Source organism: Glycine max, chromosome 9 (genome assembly GCF_000004515.6).
Source record: "Glycine max cultivar Williams 82 chromosome 9, Glycine_max_v4.0, whole genome shotgun sequence".
Lineage (NCBI taxonomy): Eukaryota > Viridiplantae > Streptophyta > Magnoliopsida > Fabales > Fabaceae > Glycine > Glycine max.
Window position 1 is genome coordinate 43,349,602 of NC_038245.2, and position 13,085 is coordinate 43,362,686.

The 13,085-nt window shown below is 31.2% G+C and overlaps 1 protein-coding gene across 1 annotated transcript; it reads left to right on the forward strand.

The window, feature by feature from the left end:
- The first annotated feature begins 5,302 nt into the window (after positions 1 to 5,302).
- On the forward strand, positions 5,303 to 10,397 carry LOC100798433 (KH domain-containing protein HEN4). Its single transcript, XM_003533374.5, has 7 exons — positions 5,303 to 6,210; positions 7,062 to 7,487; positions 7,693 to 7,968; positions 8,448 to 8,642; positions 8,751 to 8,830; positions 9,351 to 9,462; positions 10,027 to 10,397. Exons 1-7 carry the CDS (start codon positions 5,605 to 5,607, stop codon positions 10,165 to 10,167), a joined length of 1,836 nt encoding a protein of 611 aa, XP_003533422.1. The 5' UTR covers positions 5,303 to 5,604; the 3' UTR covers positions 10,168 to 10,397.
- Positions 10,398 to 13,085: the final 2,688 nt, after the last annotated feature.

A 13,085-nucleotide genomic window follows, 5' to 3' on the forward strand; every position in this document is an offset into this window, starting at 1 on the left:
GATATTTTCTATATAACAGCTACTACTCTTCGAAATTTTATGTCTATTGTATGTATCAATTATTTTTTTACTGTATTTTATAGTTTATTTAATATTACTAACTATTTTTATTATTTTTTTTAATTAACAAACATAACAAAGAAATATCAACAACATATAAATTTAACTACAAAAGTACATACAAAGTAACTAAAAAATTGTACTATAATTTTATCCAATTTTTTATTTTTCTTTATTTGTATATTTTTTCTTTAAAAAATAAAAAACAAAATTATAAAATTTAATAAATAAATAAGTAATTTTAAAACTAATTAAAAGAATTATATAATATAATATTTATATTTTATAATATTTTAAATAAAAAAACAAAAAGGAGAGAGAAAGTCCCAAATAATGTATATTAAAAATTAAATTATAAATAATATTGATTGAGAAAAAAGTAGGAGAGAGAAAGTGTATTTAAGGAAAAAATCTAAATTTTCAATACTATTAAACAAACATGTAATAAGTTGACACATTGAAAAAATCATTTAAATATTTAATAGAAAGTATACTTAATTATAGATAAACAAAAAATTTAAAGAACTCAATTGACAGAATTAAAATGTGTGAGATCAAAATTAATGTGAGAAATAAAACTAATTTATTTCTGGGGTTGATCAGGAGTTAAATAAAATCTTCAATAAATCACGTGTTGAATGTTTTAGATTTCATAAAATGGAATCATGAATATGTTTCTAAACGTTAATAGAAAAGGGAAATAGTTAATCCTTAACGATGGTAAGTGTATACAAGTTACAGTAACCACATGAGTCCTCTTGTTTTTATTCTACAGTATGAAAGAATTTTGAAATACGATATTGAATATTGGGGAATAATGATGCATGAGTAAATAACGAATGTCTTTCGTTGCAATTAAAATAGCATAATATCAATTTTCACAATAAATATTATTTAAGCGTTTATGGACAAACTTACAGGTCGGTCTAATTTTTATGGATTGAACTAATAATTAAACATTATTAATTTAAATAAAATTAAACACAATATATTTTTATTATTATTTCTGTCACAAATAAACTGGATACTTATCTATATATCGAAGGATCCTCTTTGATAGTTTCTTGTTAAAAATTTTAATGGTGTAAGTTTGAAAGAACGAGGAAAGTACATACAAAAGATACTTTAACACTAAAGTGAGGATTTGACTTAAAGTTGTTTAATAATATTTAGTGAATATTCAAGAAGGAATTTGTTCTCTTAACTGGAGATTCTCTCCTTTTTATATTGATCTTATTGGGACTACACGTCTTGATTATCGTTTAAATAATATGTTTCTTAATTCCGATACTTTTAATCAAGTAATTATCCTTAAGTGAGTTTATAACGATAATCATAATTGAATGATACACTTCATTTGCATATGTTGACGGTCGAAACCTGTTCTACAAAATGTGAGTATATGACCAAGAGAATACTCAGTTAGATGTTTTAGGTGTGTTCTCGTTCTAGCTAAATATTTTATCCAATATAATTATCATTGTGATGAGAGATTCTCATGTTAACTTTAAAATTAATAATGCTTTGTTAAAATATGTACTTTAATACAATAGTGAGCTTAATCCAAAATTAAATTTTAACTATTATAGCAAGCATATGAAATAATTGACTTGTAATTCTTAACGATGTTATTTATGATTTGAATTCTAACTTGAGTATGTAATTGGCTATTTTTTTATGGTGGATACTTGCTACCTATGAAAAATAAAAAATCAAAATTTTAATCGTGGCATCTCTTTAAGACCTTATTTGGTTTCGCATTAAGAATTCCGTTTGTTCACATTGAAAAAACTTACTTTAATTGTGCATTCTCTTTAAAACCATGGCTTTATAGCTTCATGCATTAGTAATTATGTGATCCATGATTTTGAAATTTCAAACAAAAAAACACCTTATCCATTGAAGTCGCATATGGAGTTCTTACAAATTTTGACACTTGATATGGAAACACATCATTTTAGAATTGTTCTAATTTTATTTACTAGCTGGAGACTAGAGCAAAGCAATGTTTGTTTTCTTTAAACATTCGACATGGGGAATATATCTTCAACTACGGGTTCTTTTATTTCTTGGCGGCTGAAGATATTTTTGTTAGCCTTTCTGTAATTGTGTCTGCAGAGAGGCAACTTCCTTTGTGTTTGGGAGAATCCTTCCATTCAAAGATACTTAAGATATATGCAATTTAAAAATATTTGTTCAACTTTTGATTTAAAAATGATTGAGGGACGATACAGAATAAAAAATGGTGGACCGAATAGATACTCAAAAATTTGTAACTCACTAGATTCAGATATACTTTTTCATCCCGTGTCTAACAAAAATAAAAATATAATACTATATCTATTCACCTCTCTCATCGCCTCCTTCACGTCTCTCGTTGCGAATCTCTAGAAGCACTCCTCCCTCTCCATTCTTACCCTCCCCAACGCCTACCTCACCACCGACGATCACCTCTCTTGCCATCACCTCTCCTTGGTCGCCCTCGCAGACGTCCTTCACTACCACGTCCTCTCCTCCTCTAGCAAGCTCACCACCACGCTCCTTCAAAGCACCGGTTGTGCCACCGACAACTTCAACTTTGTGAACCTCGCCCAGGACTCCCAATCTGGCATCATCTCGATCCGCTCCCTCGCACTGTACTCCCCTTCCAACACCACCATCCTTTCCTTCATAAAGAAGCACAACGGTGTCAGAAATCCTCGCTGAACTTCCTCCTTGCCGACAAGGACACTCCATCGGTGGCTGGTTCTTTTTGTTCATCATGAACCACCCCATTATGGACGAGAAGATCCTCGCGGAACTAACAACGATGCTTACTTCCACTCACGATGGCGACCGACGGTTTGGACAGAGGAGGCAGTGGACTTCAAAGAAGTGAACAAATCAAACATTGCACAATACAAAGGATATTATAGTAAAGTTTACATTATTTTGTTTAGTACGTAAGTACATTAAACAAGATATAATAAAAATTTACTTGTACTGTGCATCAATTACCAAACAACTTAAAGTATAAAAAGTTATCCTTTGATTTAGCTACTTGCTCAGTGTTGTTTAATTTGTTTTGTCTTTTTAGCAAATCAAACGCACCCTTAATTTAAAATAGTTTAAGTTTTACATAAATAATTTTAATTTTATAGTTAAAAACTTAAAATTTAGGAAAAAGAGATGAAGTTCTAATTTAAGTAAAAAAAAAGTTTGCGAGTTTAAAAAAGATTAAATTATAATTTTTGTCCCCCTATAATTTTAAACATGTAATTTTAGTCTTTCTATTTTTAAATCAAGACATTTAATCTTCCTAGTGTAAAAAATAAGTAATTTTGGTCATTCCTTCAATTAACTATCTAAAGTCAAACAACACTTATCTGAAAAAAGATTAAATAAAGTAAAAAATAAAAAATATTTTAATAAGAATTGAACTTATAGTTATTTATTTAAGACAAAACAATAAATCACTAAGATATTTATTTTATTTAGCTAATTCCATTAATATTATTTTCTATGTGTTATTAATCAAAAGTTATTATTTTTTTAAAAAATATAAAAATTTATAAATTAAAAATGTTTAATATTTTTTTTAATTTTATGTTAATAATTAGAGTAAAAATAATTTGTATATTAAAATTAACTTAAAAAAATGTAAATAATTTTCATATTAATTTATGAAATTTAATTATAAATTAGTAAAATAAAAATAAAAACATGTAAACTATTCAAAATAAAACATATAAAATGATATAAAATTAAAATAAAAATGCTTATATATTAAATATATTTTAATTATAAATTTTGATAATTTTAAAAAATAATAATAACTCCTGAGTAATAGTTTTAATATAATTAACTAAAAAAAACAAATGTGTCATTGGTTTATTGCCTTATTTATAAATAAATGACCACTAAGACATTTTTTTATTTTACTTAATCTATTTTTACAATAAGTGTCATGTCAATTGCCTATATAACTTAATTTTAAAAATAAAAGGAGTAAATTTCTTAATTTAAAAATAAGGAGACAAAAAAATTGTCAAAAGTATAGGAAGATCAAATTTAGTTTAGCTTTTAAAAAATCTTTATATAAAAAAGTTTAGATTTATTTCACTTTCAAAACAAAGAAATGAATATGAGCTTGAATTTGGGAAGTGTCATTTACAAAATGGATGTAAATATAAAATAATTAAAACATATTTTAGGCTATTAGTATTTATAAAAGAAAGGTCTACTGATAAAAAGTTCACATATATTAGTAAAATTATTGAACATATTTAAAGTAATTTATTTTTAAAATTTATTTTAAATCTTGTTTGTCGTTGAATAGGCTCTTGTCATATGGGAGAACTTGTTTTACTTTAGTTAACCAATTACTTGGAATTAGTTATTGATTTTACTTAAGAGTGAACTTTTTTTTCCAGAGGAATTACGAGTGATCTTAAACGTGTTTATCGATCAAATTAATCTAATTCAATTCCCTAATGTTCCTATACTTTTTTTTTATCTCTGTAATTTTGTAATTTAAAAATATTTTTCAATTGATACTTTTATTTTACCTTATTTTTTTTTGAAAAAAACGAAGTAAAAAGAATATAACATAATTATAAGAATAAAAAACTTAATTAAGTCAAACTTTAAAATCTCCGTCACCCTCGTAAAAAAAAAACCCTATGGACTGATTGACTGGTTGACGATTTCGTACAAGTGGTTAGACGATGAACAAAGTCACTCATTTGAGCTTCTTACAACAATCAGATTTTAGAAATATTAACGGTTTCAGAAACTTTCATTTTCTATTTGACGTCCGTCCTTCACTTTTTTTTTTTTTTACTACATATTACATCATTTATTACATTCATCTTTTATTTATTTTTCTCATCCTGTTATCATATAGAGATATGACTGTGTATCAGCACTTCGAAAGGTGCAAGTGCTGATATTTGATTACTCACAAATCACAAGCATTTTATCAATATTTTCATTTTTTTTACTTCTTATCGCGTTGTACATTAGTAGTACCAACGATAGTAACTTACTCCAATCTCAAGATATTTTCCTTCTTATAATTAAACATCAATTATACCACGTGAGATGAAATATATGGAATCAAGTAATGAACGTTGCACGGCAGATTCAAGATTCAGATTCGAATTCTTTTACCTTACCTCGAGAATTGGGCTTATTATTACAGTGTGACTCCAACAGGCACACTATTCATTCCATTACAAGACATCAATTATAACATTAAATAGAAAATAGTAAAAAAAAAAACAAAAAGGTCCACGAATCCTCAAAGACACTTCCGCGTTGCTTCCATTCCATATGTTCCATTTCATCACTCCACCCTCTTTTTCTCTCGGGAATCAGTAACTAAAAGACAACCAAACCAAACCAAACCATGAAGAAACCCTTAACCTTAACCCTAACCTTGTACCCCTCACTCTCTCCCTTTGTCGTCCCTTCCCTCCGATCCAAGTGAGCAACTCCACTCAACTCCACTCGCGGCGCGTGACATGAAAAAAAGATCCCACGCTGGAACCCACAGGCCACGCAATGCAAGACCCCGCCACCTCCGACACCACCGATCACCAAACGACGCCGTCCCCGTCGCCCTCGCCGAAGCGCAAGACCACGACGACGACGACGACGACTAACCGTTCTAACAACAAGCGCCCCGTGTTCAAGGTCCTCCCGGGGCAGATCGCGTTCCGCCTCGTGTGCCACGCGTCCATCGTCGGCGGCCTCATCGGCAGCTCCGGCTCCATCGTGTCGCAGCTCCGCCGCGAGACCGCCTGCAAAATCCACTGCGAGGACTCCCTCTCCTCCGCCGAGGACCGCGTCATCCTCGTCATCGGCTCCGTCTCGCCGCGAAAGGGCCTTCAACTCGGCGACGGCGGCGAGGTCGAGGTCTCCAGCGCGCAGGAAGCCATCGTTAGGGTTTTCGAGAGGGTTTGGGGCCTCGAGGCCGAGAAAGGCGTCAATTCTAACAGAGCCGTTAACAGCGAGGTTTTCTCGAAGTTGCTAGCTCACACTTCGCAGATTGGTGCTGTTGTTGGCAAAGGAGGGAAGAACATAACCGCCATTAGGAACAGTACCGGTGCCAAAATTAGGGTTTGTCCTCCTCCGCAATGCGCCACTAAAGACGAAGAGTTAGTTCTAGTAAGTTTTATTGCTATTACTGTTAATCTGTTATTAATAGAAACTGTGTTTTTAACGGTCAACGTCTTGGTTAGTGTTAATTTAGAATAAAAATCTTATTACAATGTCTGAGTGAATTCGGATTTCTAGTGTTAAGTTGGAATAAAAATCTTATTACAATGTCAGTGAGTGAATTGAGATTTCTATTTGGAATTTCTTTGTTTTGTTCCTACATCTGGATTTTATCTGATAGAACACGTTTTTTTTTTTTTTTTTTGCATATGCATATAATTTTGGGTCCTACAGCCTATTGAATGCTTTCAATTACTTTATATAAACAAAAAATTATATATTTCTGATATAATACTTTTTTTAATAATACTTTATATTTTGTTTTTCTTTTCCTTAACCAGTATTAGCATTTACCTATAATTTTATCGGTGGTGTCAAATTGCCTACAAAGGGATTTAGTGAGGGATTTAGTGTGTGTTTGGGTGAAGGTATGGAAAATTGAGGTTATATGATTTATATTTAAATATTTTTATTAAAAAACAAGTTAACAGGAAAATTCCGTGTAAATTTTTTTTGTCCACCTTAAAAATTATTTAAAGTTTTTTCAACTCAATTAATTTTGTACTTAAAGATATGCAAAACCAAACATACAAATATTTACCTAAAATCATGTTAGCTAATATTTGAACCTGATTTTTTTTATCATCTAATCTAATGTGAATCCAAACATGCGAATTATCCTAGTTCCATGTTCGGGGTTTCTTTTCATGAACTTCAGAAATAACACCATACCATTGTCATTGAAAAATCTCTATTTTGAAATTCTTTTTTCTTTATCTGGGTACTTGTTTGATTGACAGATAACTGGTGGAATTTTGGCTGTAAAGAAAGCACTGATTTCTGTATCTCATTGTCTTCAAGATTGTCCGCCATTATGCAAAGTTCCCGTTTCTTCTAGTATACCCACTGTTAGCTCTTTTGATAGGTCGTCCTCTGATCCAAATGCTGAACTTTTTCCTCGCCTTAATTCATTGTTAACCTCCATGGAAGGTTTATCTATATATGAACGGACCACAAACTCCAATGAATCCTCTAACCGTGACTCAAAAGGTGGAGAACACGAAGTTGTGTTCAGACTACTTTGCTCTAATAATGTAGCTGGGAGCGTGATTGGCAAAAGAGGGGCTATAGTCAGAGCTCTGGAAAGTAAAACAGGTGCTTCTATTATCTTTGCAGCTCCTTTAAGCGAGCATGCCGAGCGCATTGTCACCATTTCTGCTATCGAGGTCAGTCATATGAGAATGTTCCCTATGCCACAACTAACTCAGGCTTATAGAATTTTCAGTGTTTTTTGTGTCCTCTTTCATGTGCATATGTTCATGCAACAACGCGTAGTCATGCATTTGGTAGATCTGTTTGAAAACACATTTTGGAATTTCATAATTTTTATAGTTGATTTAACACTGCCTTTTTTTTTTTTTTTACATCCAGAGCCTTGAATCTTGTAATTCTCCTGCACAAGATGCTGTTATTCTTGTCTTTGCTAGAATTATTGAAGATCACATTGGAAAGGGTTTTCTCCAAGTCTCTAGTATGGAATCACCTGTAACTGCAAGGCTTTTAGTTGCAACAAGCACGGTAAATAGCTGGAGTGGCAATGAAGGTCAGGTGATTTTAGAATTGAGAGAAGTAACTGGGGCTGACATACAAATATTGCATGGAGAGTCAGTTCCTAACGGTGCTTCAGATGACGATGTGGTGGTGCAGGTACACTTATAAATTTATATAATTCAAGTTAACTTTTTTTAAAGGATCTTAAGAGTTTAAATTTATTTACCCGATGGCATGAGCTTCTGTAATTTTTTTAGATCCTGATTTTGTTGCCATATGCTGATGTTCTTTCATTAAAAAAAATGAAAAATAAAATGATCTGTTGCAAAATTTTCAATTTAAAATTTTCTAATATGGAAGACATTTTGTGACGGTATTTCTATAAAATATGTGGAAAATATCTATTACTTCCAACAAAAAAAAAGTATTCATGTGTATCACTCTGTGATTGGTGGATTTTGATGCTTTTGTGTGCCGATATAGGTTAGGCCTTAACTGATAACAAATATCTTATCTTGTTGCACTGGGTTGAGGCATTTGAGCACTCAGAATAGACTGATTTTCTTGTTATGGCTCCAACAATCTTTTGTTAGTGTCTCCTAGTCAAGTTTATACAGAGAAGTGGTTTCGTGCAGATCACTGGAGAATACAGATGTGTACAAAATGCCCTATATAAAATTACTTCTAGAATCAGGGATAATCTTTCACCCAATGAGGCGGTTACTGAAGCAAGACCGAAATCCAATTGGAAAGTGAATAAGGATCCTGTAAAGGGTAAACCTTTTTCCCGTGGAAAATCTGCGTTTCCTTCTGGGAGGTTTCTGCCACGGGTATTCTTCACCTCCTTTGTGTTTATTGCGTTCCAATTTCTATGATAACTCTTCCAATTCTTCCAATGCTCATAGGATGAGATTGATTGGGAGTTTGTATATTTGCAGAATGCAGGGGTCCATGCTGAAACAATATTACAAAATGGAGAATTACATACGGATTTAAGTGAGAATTTGGAACGTGGGAGGTTAGTATAATGCTGCATGCCACGGACTACAATGGCTTGGCGTCATTTTACACCTTTTCCTTTTTATTGTTCCGGTCTTCGTAAAGTTGAGCATTTGATATATATAGTAATTGCCTAAAATTTCTCTTTAGAGAGTTTGTGTGTTATTTGTGATAGTGATTTCGTGTATAGAGATTAATCTTATATGGGACTGGGTACAGAAATGAAGCAGATAGACATATCATCGATATAGCTGGAAGTAGAGAAAGGGGGTTGTATAATTAATGATTTTGTTTTTCAATTTTTGTTGAATTGAAAAAGATTTATATAGGTTACATTATCATATAAATATTCAATTAGTAATATCTTTGATTCCTAATTATTTGATGTAGAGCCCAATGGCATAATATATTAACTACAACTACAAGTCGATAAAATAAGTAACTTAGTGCTGGATAGACAAAATGTATCAATTTGTTAAGATATCTCCTGGCATCTGATCTTTCTCTTAACCTTTGTGCTTGATAAAATCCTTTGACAGAGGAAACATGTTTGCTACGGTGACAAATACTACTGTGGAGATAATAGTTTCTGAACACGTCTTTGGTTCTGTTTATGGTGAAGATGGTGGCAATTTGGATCGAATCAGACAGGTGCTTAATTATTTCCTTAAGAAAGATATGGTGGATTATTAGGTTGAGGTGAATTGTGGTTGGGTTTTAATTTTTTCTTATTAAATGATGTGATTTGATTAAAGGTGGCTTCTGATTAATAATTTTTATCAAGGTAAAATACAACATTTTTTTATTAATAATATCTGGGTAAGAAACTTTGACTCCATTTTGTTACATTTGTTGGGAGCAATTTTTCGTTTTTTTGTACTATGGTATTTATTGGCCATTATCAAAGTTTAGCTTTGACAGCTATATTTATTAATCGACATATTTGTTTGTAAGATTGTAACCTGCCGAAAATTTGAGTGAATATGTTATTATCTATATTTGCTTTTGAAGCTTACACGTGCTTGGACATATTCACCCCCAAGATATAAACGAATTCAGATTTGTGTTTAGTACCCTATAATCAATATGAATCTTGGCTGTTATTATACTACTAGTATCACTGTTCTATATAGCCACTTGCTCTAAATATTTCTAGATTGCTGAAATGGTTTAACAATGATGTTGGTATTAATGTGTCTAGTATTTTGGGACCAGATTTCAGGTGCAACTGTTACGGTTTATGATCCTTCCGTTGGTACAAGTGGAGGGAAAGTTGTCATATCTGGGACACCAGATCAAACCTTGGCAGCGCAGAGCTTGCTTCAAGCCTTTATTCAAACGGGAGAAGTAAGCTGATGGAAAGCTGCATTTCATCATCAGTTGATGCCATGAATGGTGTATATAGTTATGTCAATGTCACACGACAACCTTCCCCTTGTGAATACGGATTCACTCTTTTTTTCTTAAAGATGATGCTTGCCTCCTTATAGACTATAACACAGATTTTGCTCTCTTTCTCTCCCTCCCTCCTCCACACTCTGTCTCACTTTTAATTTAAGGTTCACCATAGTACCATTTTGCTCCAAGACCCATTTATATTCATCCTCACCCCCATTTCTGTCTTTTTATATATATATATATATATATTAATATGCCCATTGTCAATAGAGTTTGCAGAAAAAAGAAAAATAAAAAGACAAGAATGATATTTTTTTTTGGCAAATATAAAATAGGTTTAAATATTTTCTTTTCCTTGTAATTTAGTATTTTTTTCATTTTCATTGTTATATTTTTTTTTTGTTTTAGTCCTTGTAAAATATTATTTATTTTGAAATGTTAAAAAAAGTGTTTGGAACAATGGAAAAAATATTATTTAAATTCTAAAGGGTTGTAAGGACAAAAAGAAAATGTTTTGTAAGAATTAAAATGATTTTTTTATGAATGAAAATGAAAAAAAATATTAAATTATATAGATAAAAAATGTATTTTAACATAAAAAAATGAATAGGTAAACTTATTCTGAAAACAATCAGTTTAAAGTAAAAAATAGTACTCTATTAGATTTCCAATGATACAACTGTAGCTGGAGAATAATAATTGCGTTTGCTGACTTTTATTATAGTCATGTTGGTCCTCTATTTGTAACAATAACTGATAGTGGAACACCACGATCCAAGGAGACAGAGGACCATCTTAATTCTTAATCCAAAGACGACTTTATATAAATCCTGTTTTCGTGTCTTTCCTATGATATTACTGTAGCTGGAGTATAATACAAGTAACATTGAATTCAAATCTAGGGAACAATTTGGTTTACCAATTCAAATGAGGTTTATGTTTGCTTTATGAATTCAAATACTATTATCAATTATATTTCATTATGAATAATTAAGATTAAACACATGAATTTTTAAAAAGTTATATGATTGTTTTAAATGATCATATGAATTTAAATATTGATCATTTATGCATAATTATATAACTCACATTTGCTATTCTTATATTAAAAATAATAATAATGTAAAATATTTTTAAATCGTTATTAGATTTAAATTTTCTCTCACTATATTGAATTTTTTCGACTCTAACAATAAAGCTTGTTTAAATTTATCTCAATTATTATTTTTTTATAGACATTTAATTTCTTTGATGTAATAGTTAAATTTACCTCATTTTCAACGAATGTAGCTCAATTGATGATAAACATTGAGTTTTTATAATTACATAAAAATTGTCTACTAGAGCATGCATACTAATTTGTGCCTTAGTGGGTCCAAGACCCTCCTCCTTCATGGAGTGGTGTAGAGTTAAAGATTCTACAATTAGCGGTGCAGAGAGTTTGTCTTCCTCTTGTGATTCAATTTCTGGAACTACTATTAGGAATTGGTTGTTACAATCACTTTTGGGATGAAACTTCTCTTCATAATTATAACATAACCTTCTGTCTCTCCGAACTTGGATTTCCTTGGAAGAAAGACATTTTATACTAGGAGGTGAGGATTAAATTTCTCATCGCAATATTATAACATAGCCTCTTGTCTCTCCAAGCTCGAAATTCCTTAGAGAAAGGCATTTTATACTTAATTAGGAGATTTCGTCACCGTGAAGCTTTGAGTCTTTAAAAAAAGGGACTAAAATGAACATTTGTATAAACTTAATTAAAAGACCATTTTGAACCTTCTTTTGCGGAACCAATTTAAGTCTTCAAAAAAAACAAAAAGGACTAAAGAATGAACCTACTAAATAACATAAAGGACCAAAGTGAATACTTACCAATATTTTCTCCATTACCAGCATGTATACCAATAGTGTCTTCTGCTGCTTCTGGAGTATGTTTATCAGAACTTGTTGTTCGGTTCTCAACTTATATACCATCATTGGCAGCATCACACTTTATTAGCACTTATACAAGGATTCTCATTGACACATCTAAACAATGTAACCACAATTGGTTGTTACACTGAAAGATAACAACTTTAGATATCCTTTTCCTTCACCGGGTAGAGCAACTACACCATGTTTTTGTCTCGAAAATTCAAAGTTCGATCAAAGAGCTTTCTAATGTTTGGTGTAACAAAAAGAATGAGTCTGGCTATGCGTTGGTTGAGTTTAAGCAATGGTTTTCTCATTTGACATTCAACATTGTTCTTCAAATGCCAATGAGATATTTTAATGCTGCAATTGTGGATGATGAAAAGGCACAAAAATATTGCCCAAATAGGAAATGACCCAAAACTGTAGGAAATTAAAGGATCGAAATGTAAAACAATTTAAGGAACTAGGATATTTTTAAATCTAACGGAAACTGTCCAAATAAAAAACCAACGGTAAAAAAATTAGTGTCAAATTTCGTGATTGATATTTTCATACAACTTTATCGTTTAAGATTTTTTTTTTTTGATAGGAGATTTATCTCTGATAATTAAATCAGCTTATCTATAGGATTATTATCATCATCTTTTCTTATCATTAATCTTTATATGTTTATCCTATTCTTACTATTTAAAGTCCTTAGCTTTTTACTCTTCCATACTCTTCTTTTACAGCTAAAACTTTTGTTCAACATCTCAATTCTCAAAACTATTTTCTCTTTTTCAATTCTAAGCTTTATTCCTTTTACCACTATGAGGGACTTGAAAACTTTACGGGAATTGACTGCAAGTGTTACAGATTGGGAGTCACGTAAGAAGATACCTTGCAAACCTTTCTGGTCTAAATTTTTGGATTTGATAATATCCCTACATGCGCCAGAATTATATAGCAAAGAAGAGTTG

What these genes read in the sequence shown, in the direction of transcription:
- LOC100798433 (XM_003533374.5), top strand. Translation starts at nt 5,605, where the DNA reads ATGCAAGACCCCGCCACCTCCGACACCACCGATCACCAAACGACGCCG. An exon ending in CTGGGAGGTTTCTGCCACGG is followed by an intron (nt 8,643 to 8,750) that starts GTATTCTTCACC and finishes GTATATTTGCAG; the next exon opens with AATGCAGGGGTCCATGCTGA. An exon ending in GAGAATTTGGAACGTGGGAG is followed by an intron (nt 8,831 to 9,350) that starts GTTAGTATAATG and finishes ATCCTTTGACAG; the next exon opens with AGGAAACATGTTTGCTACGG.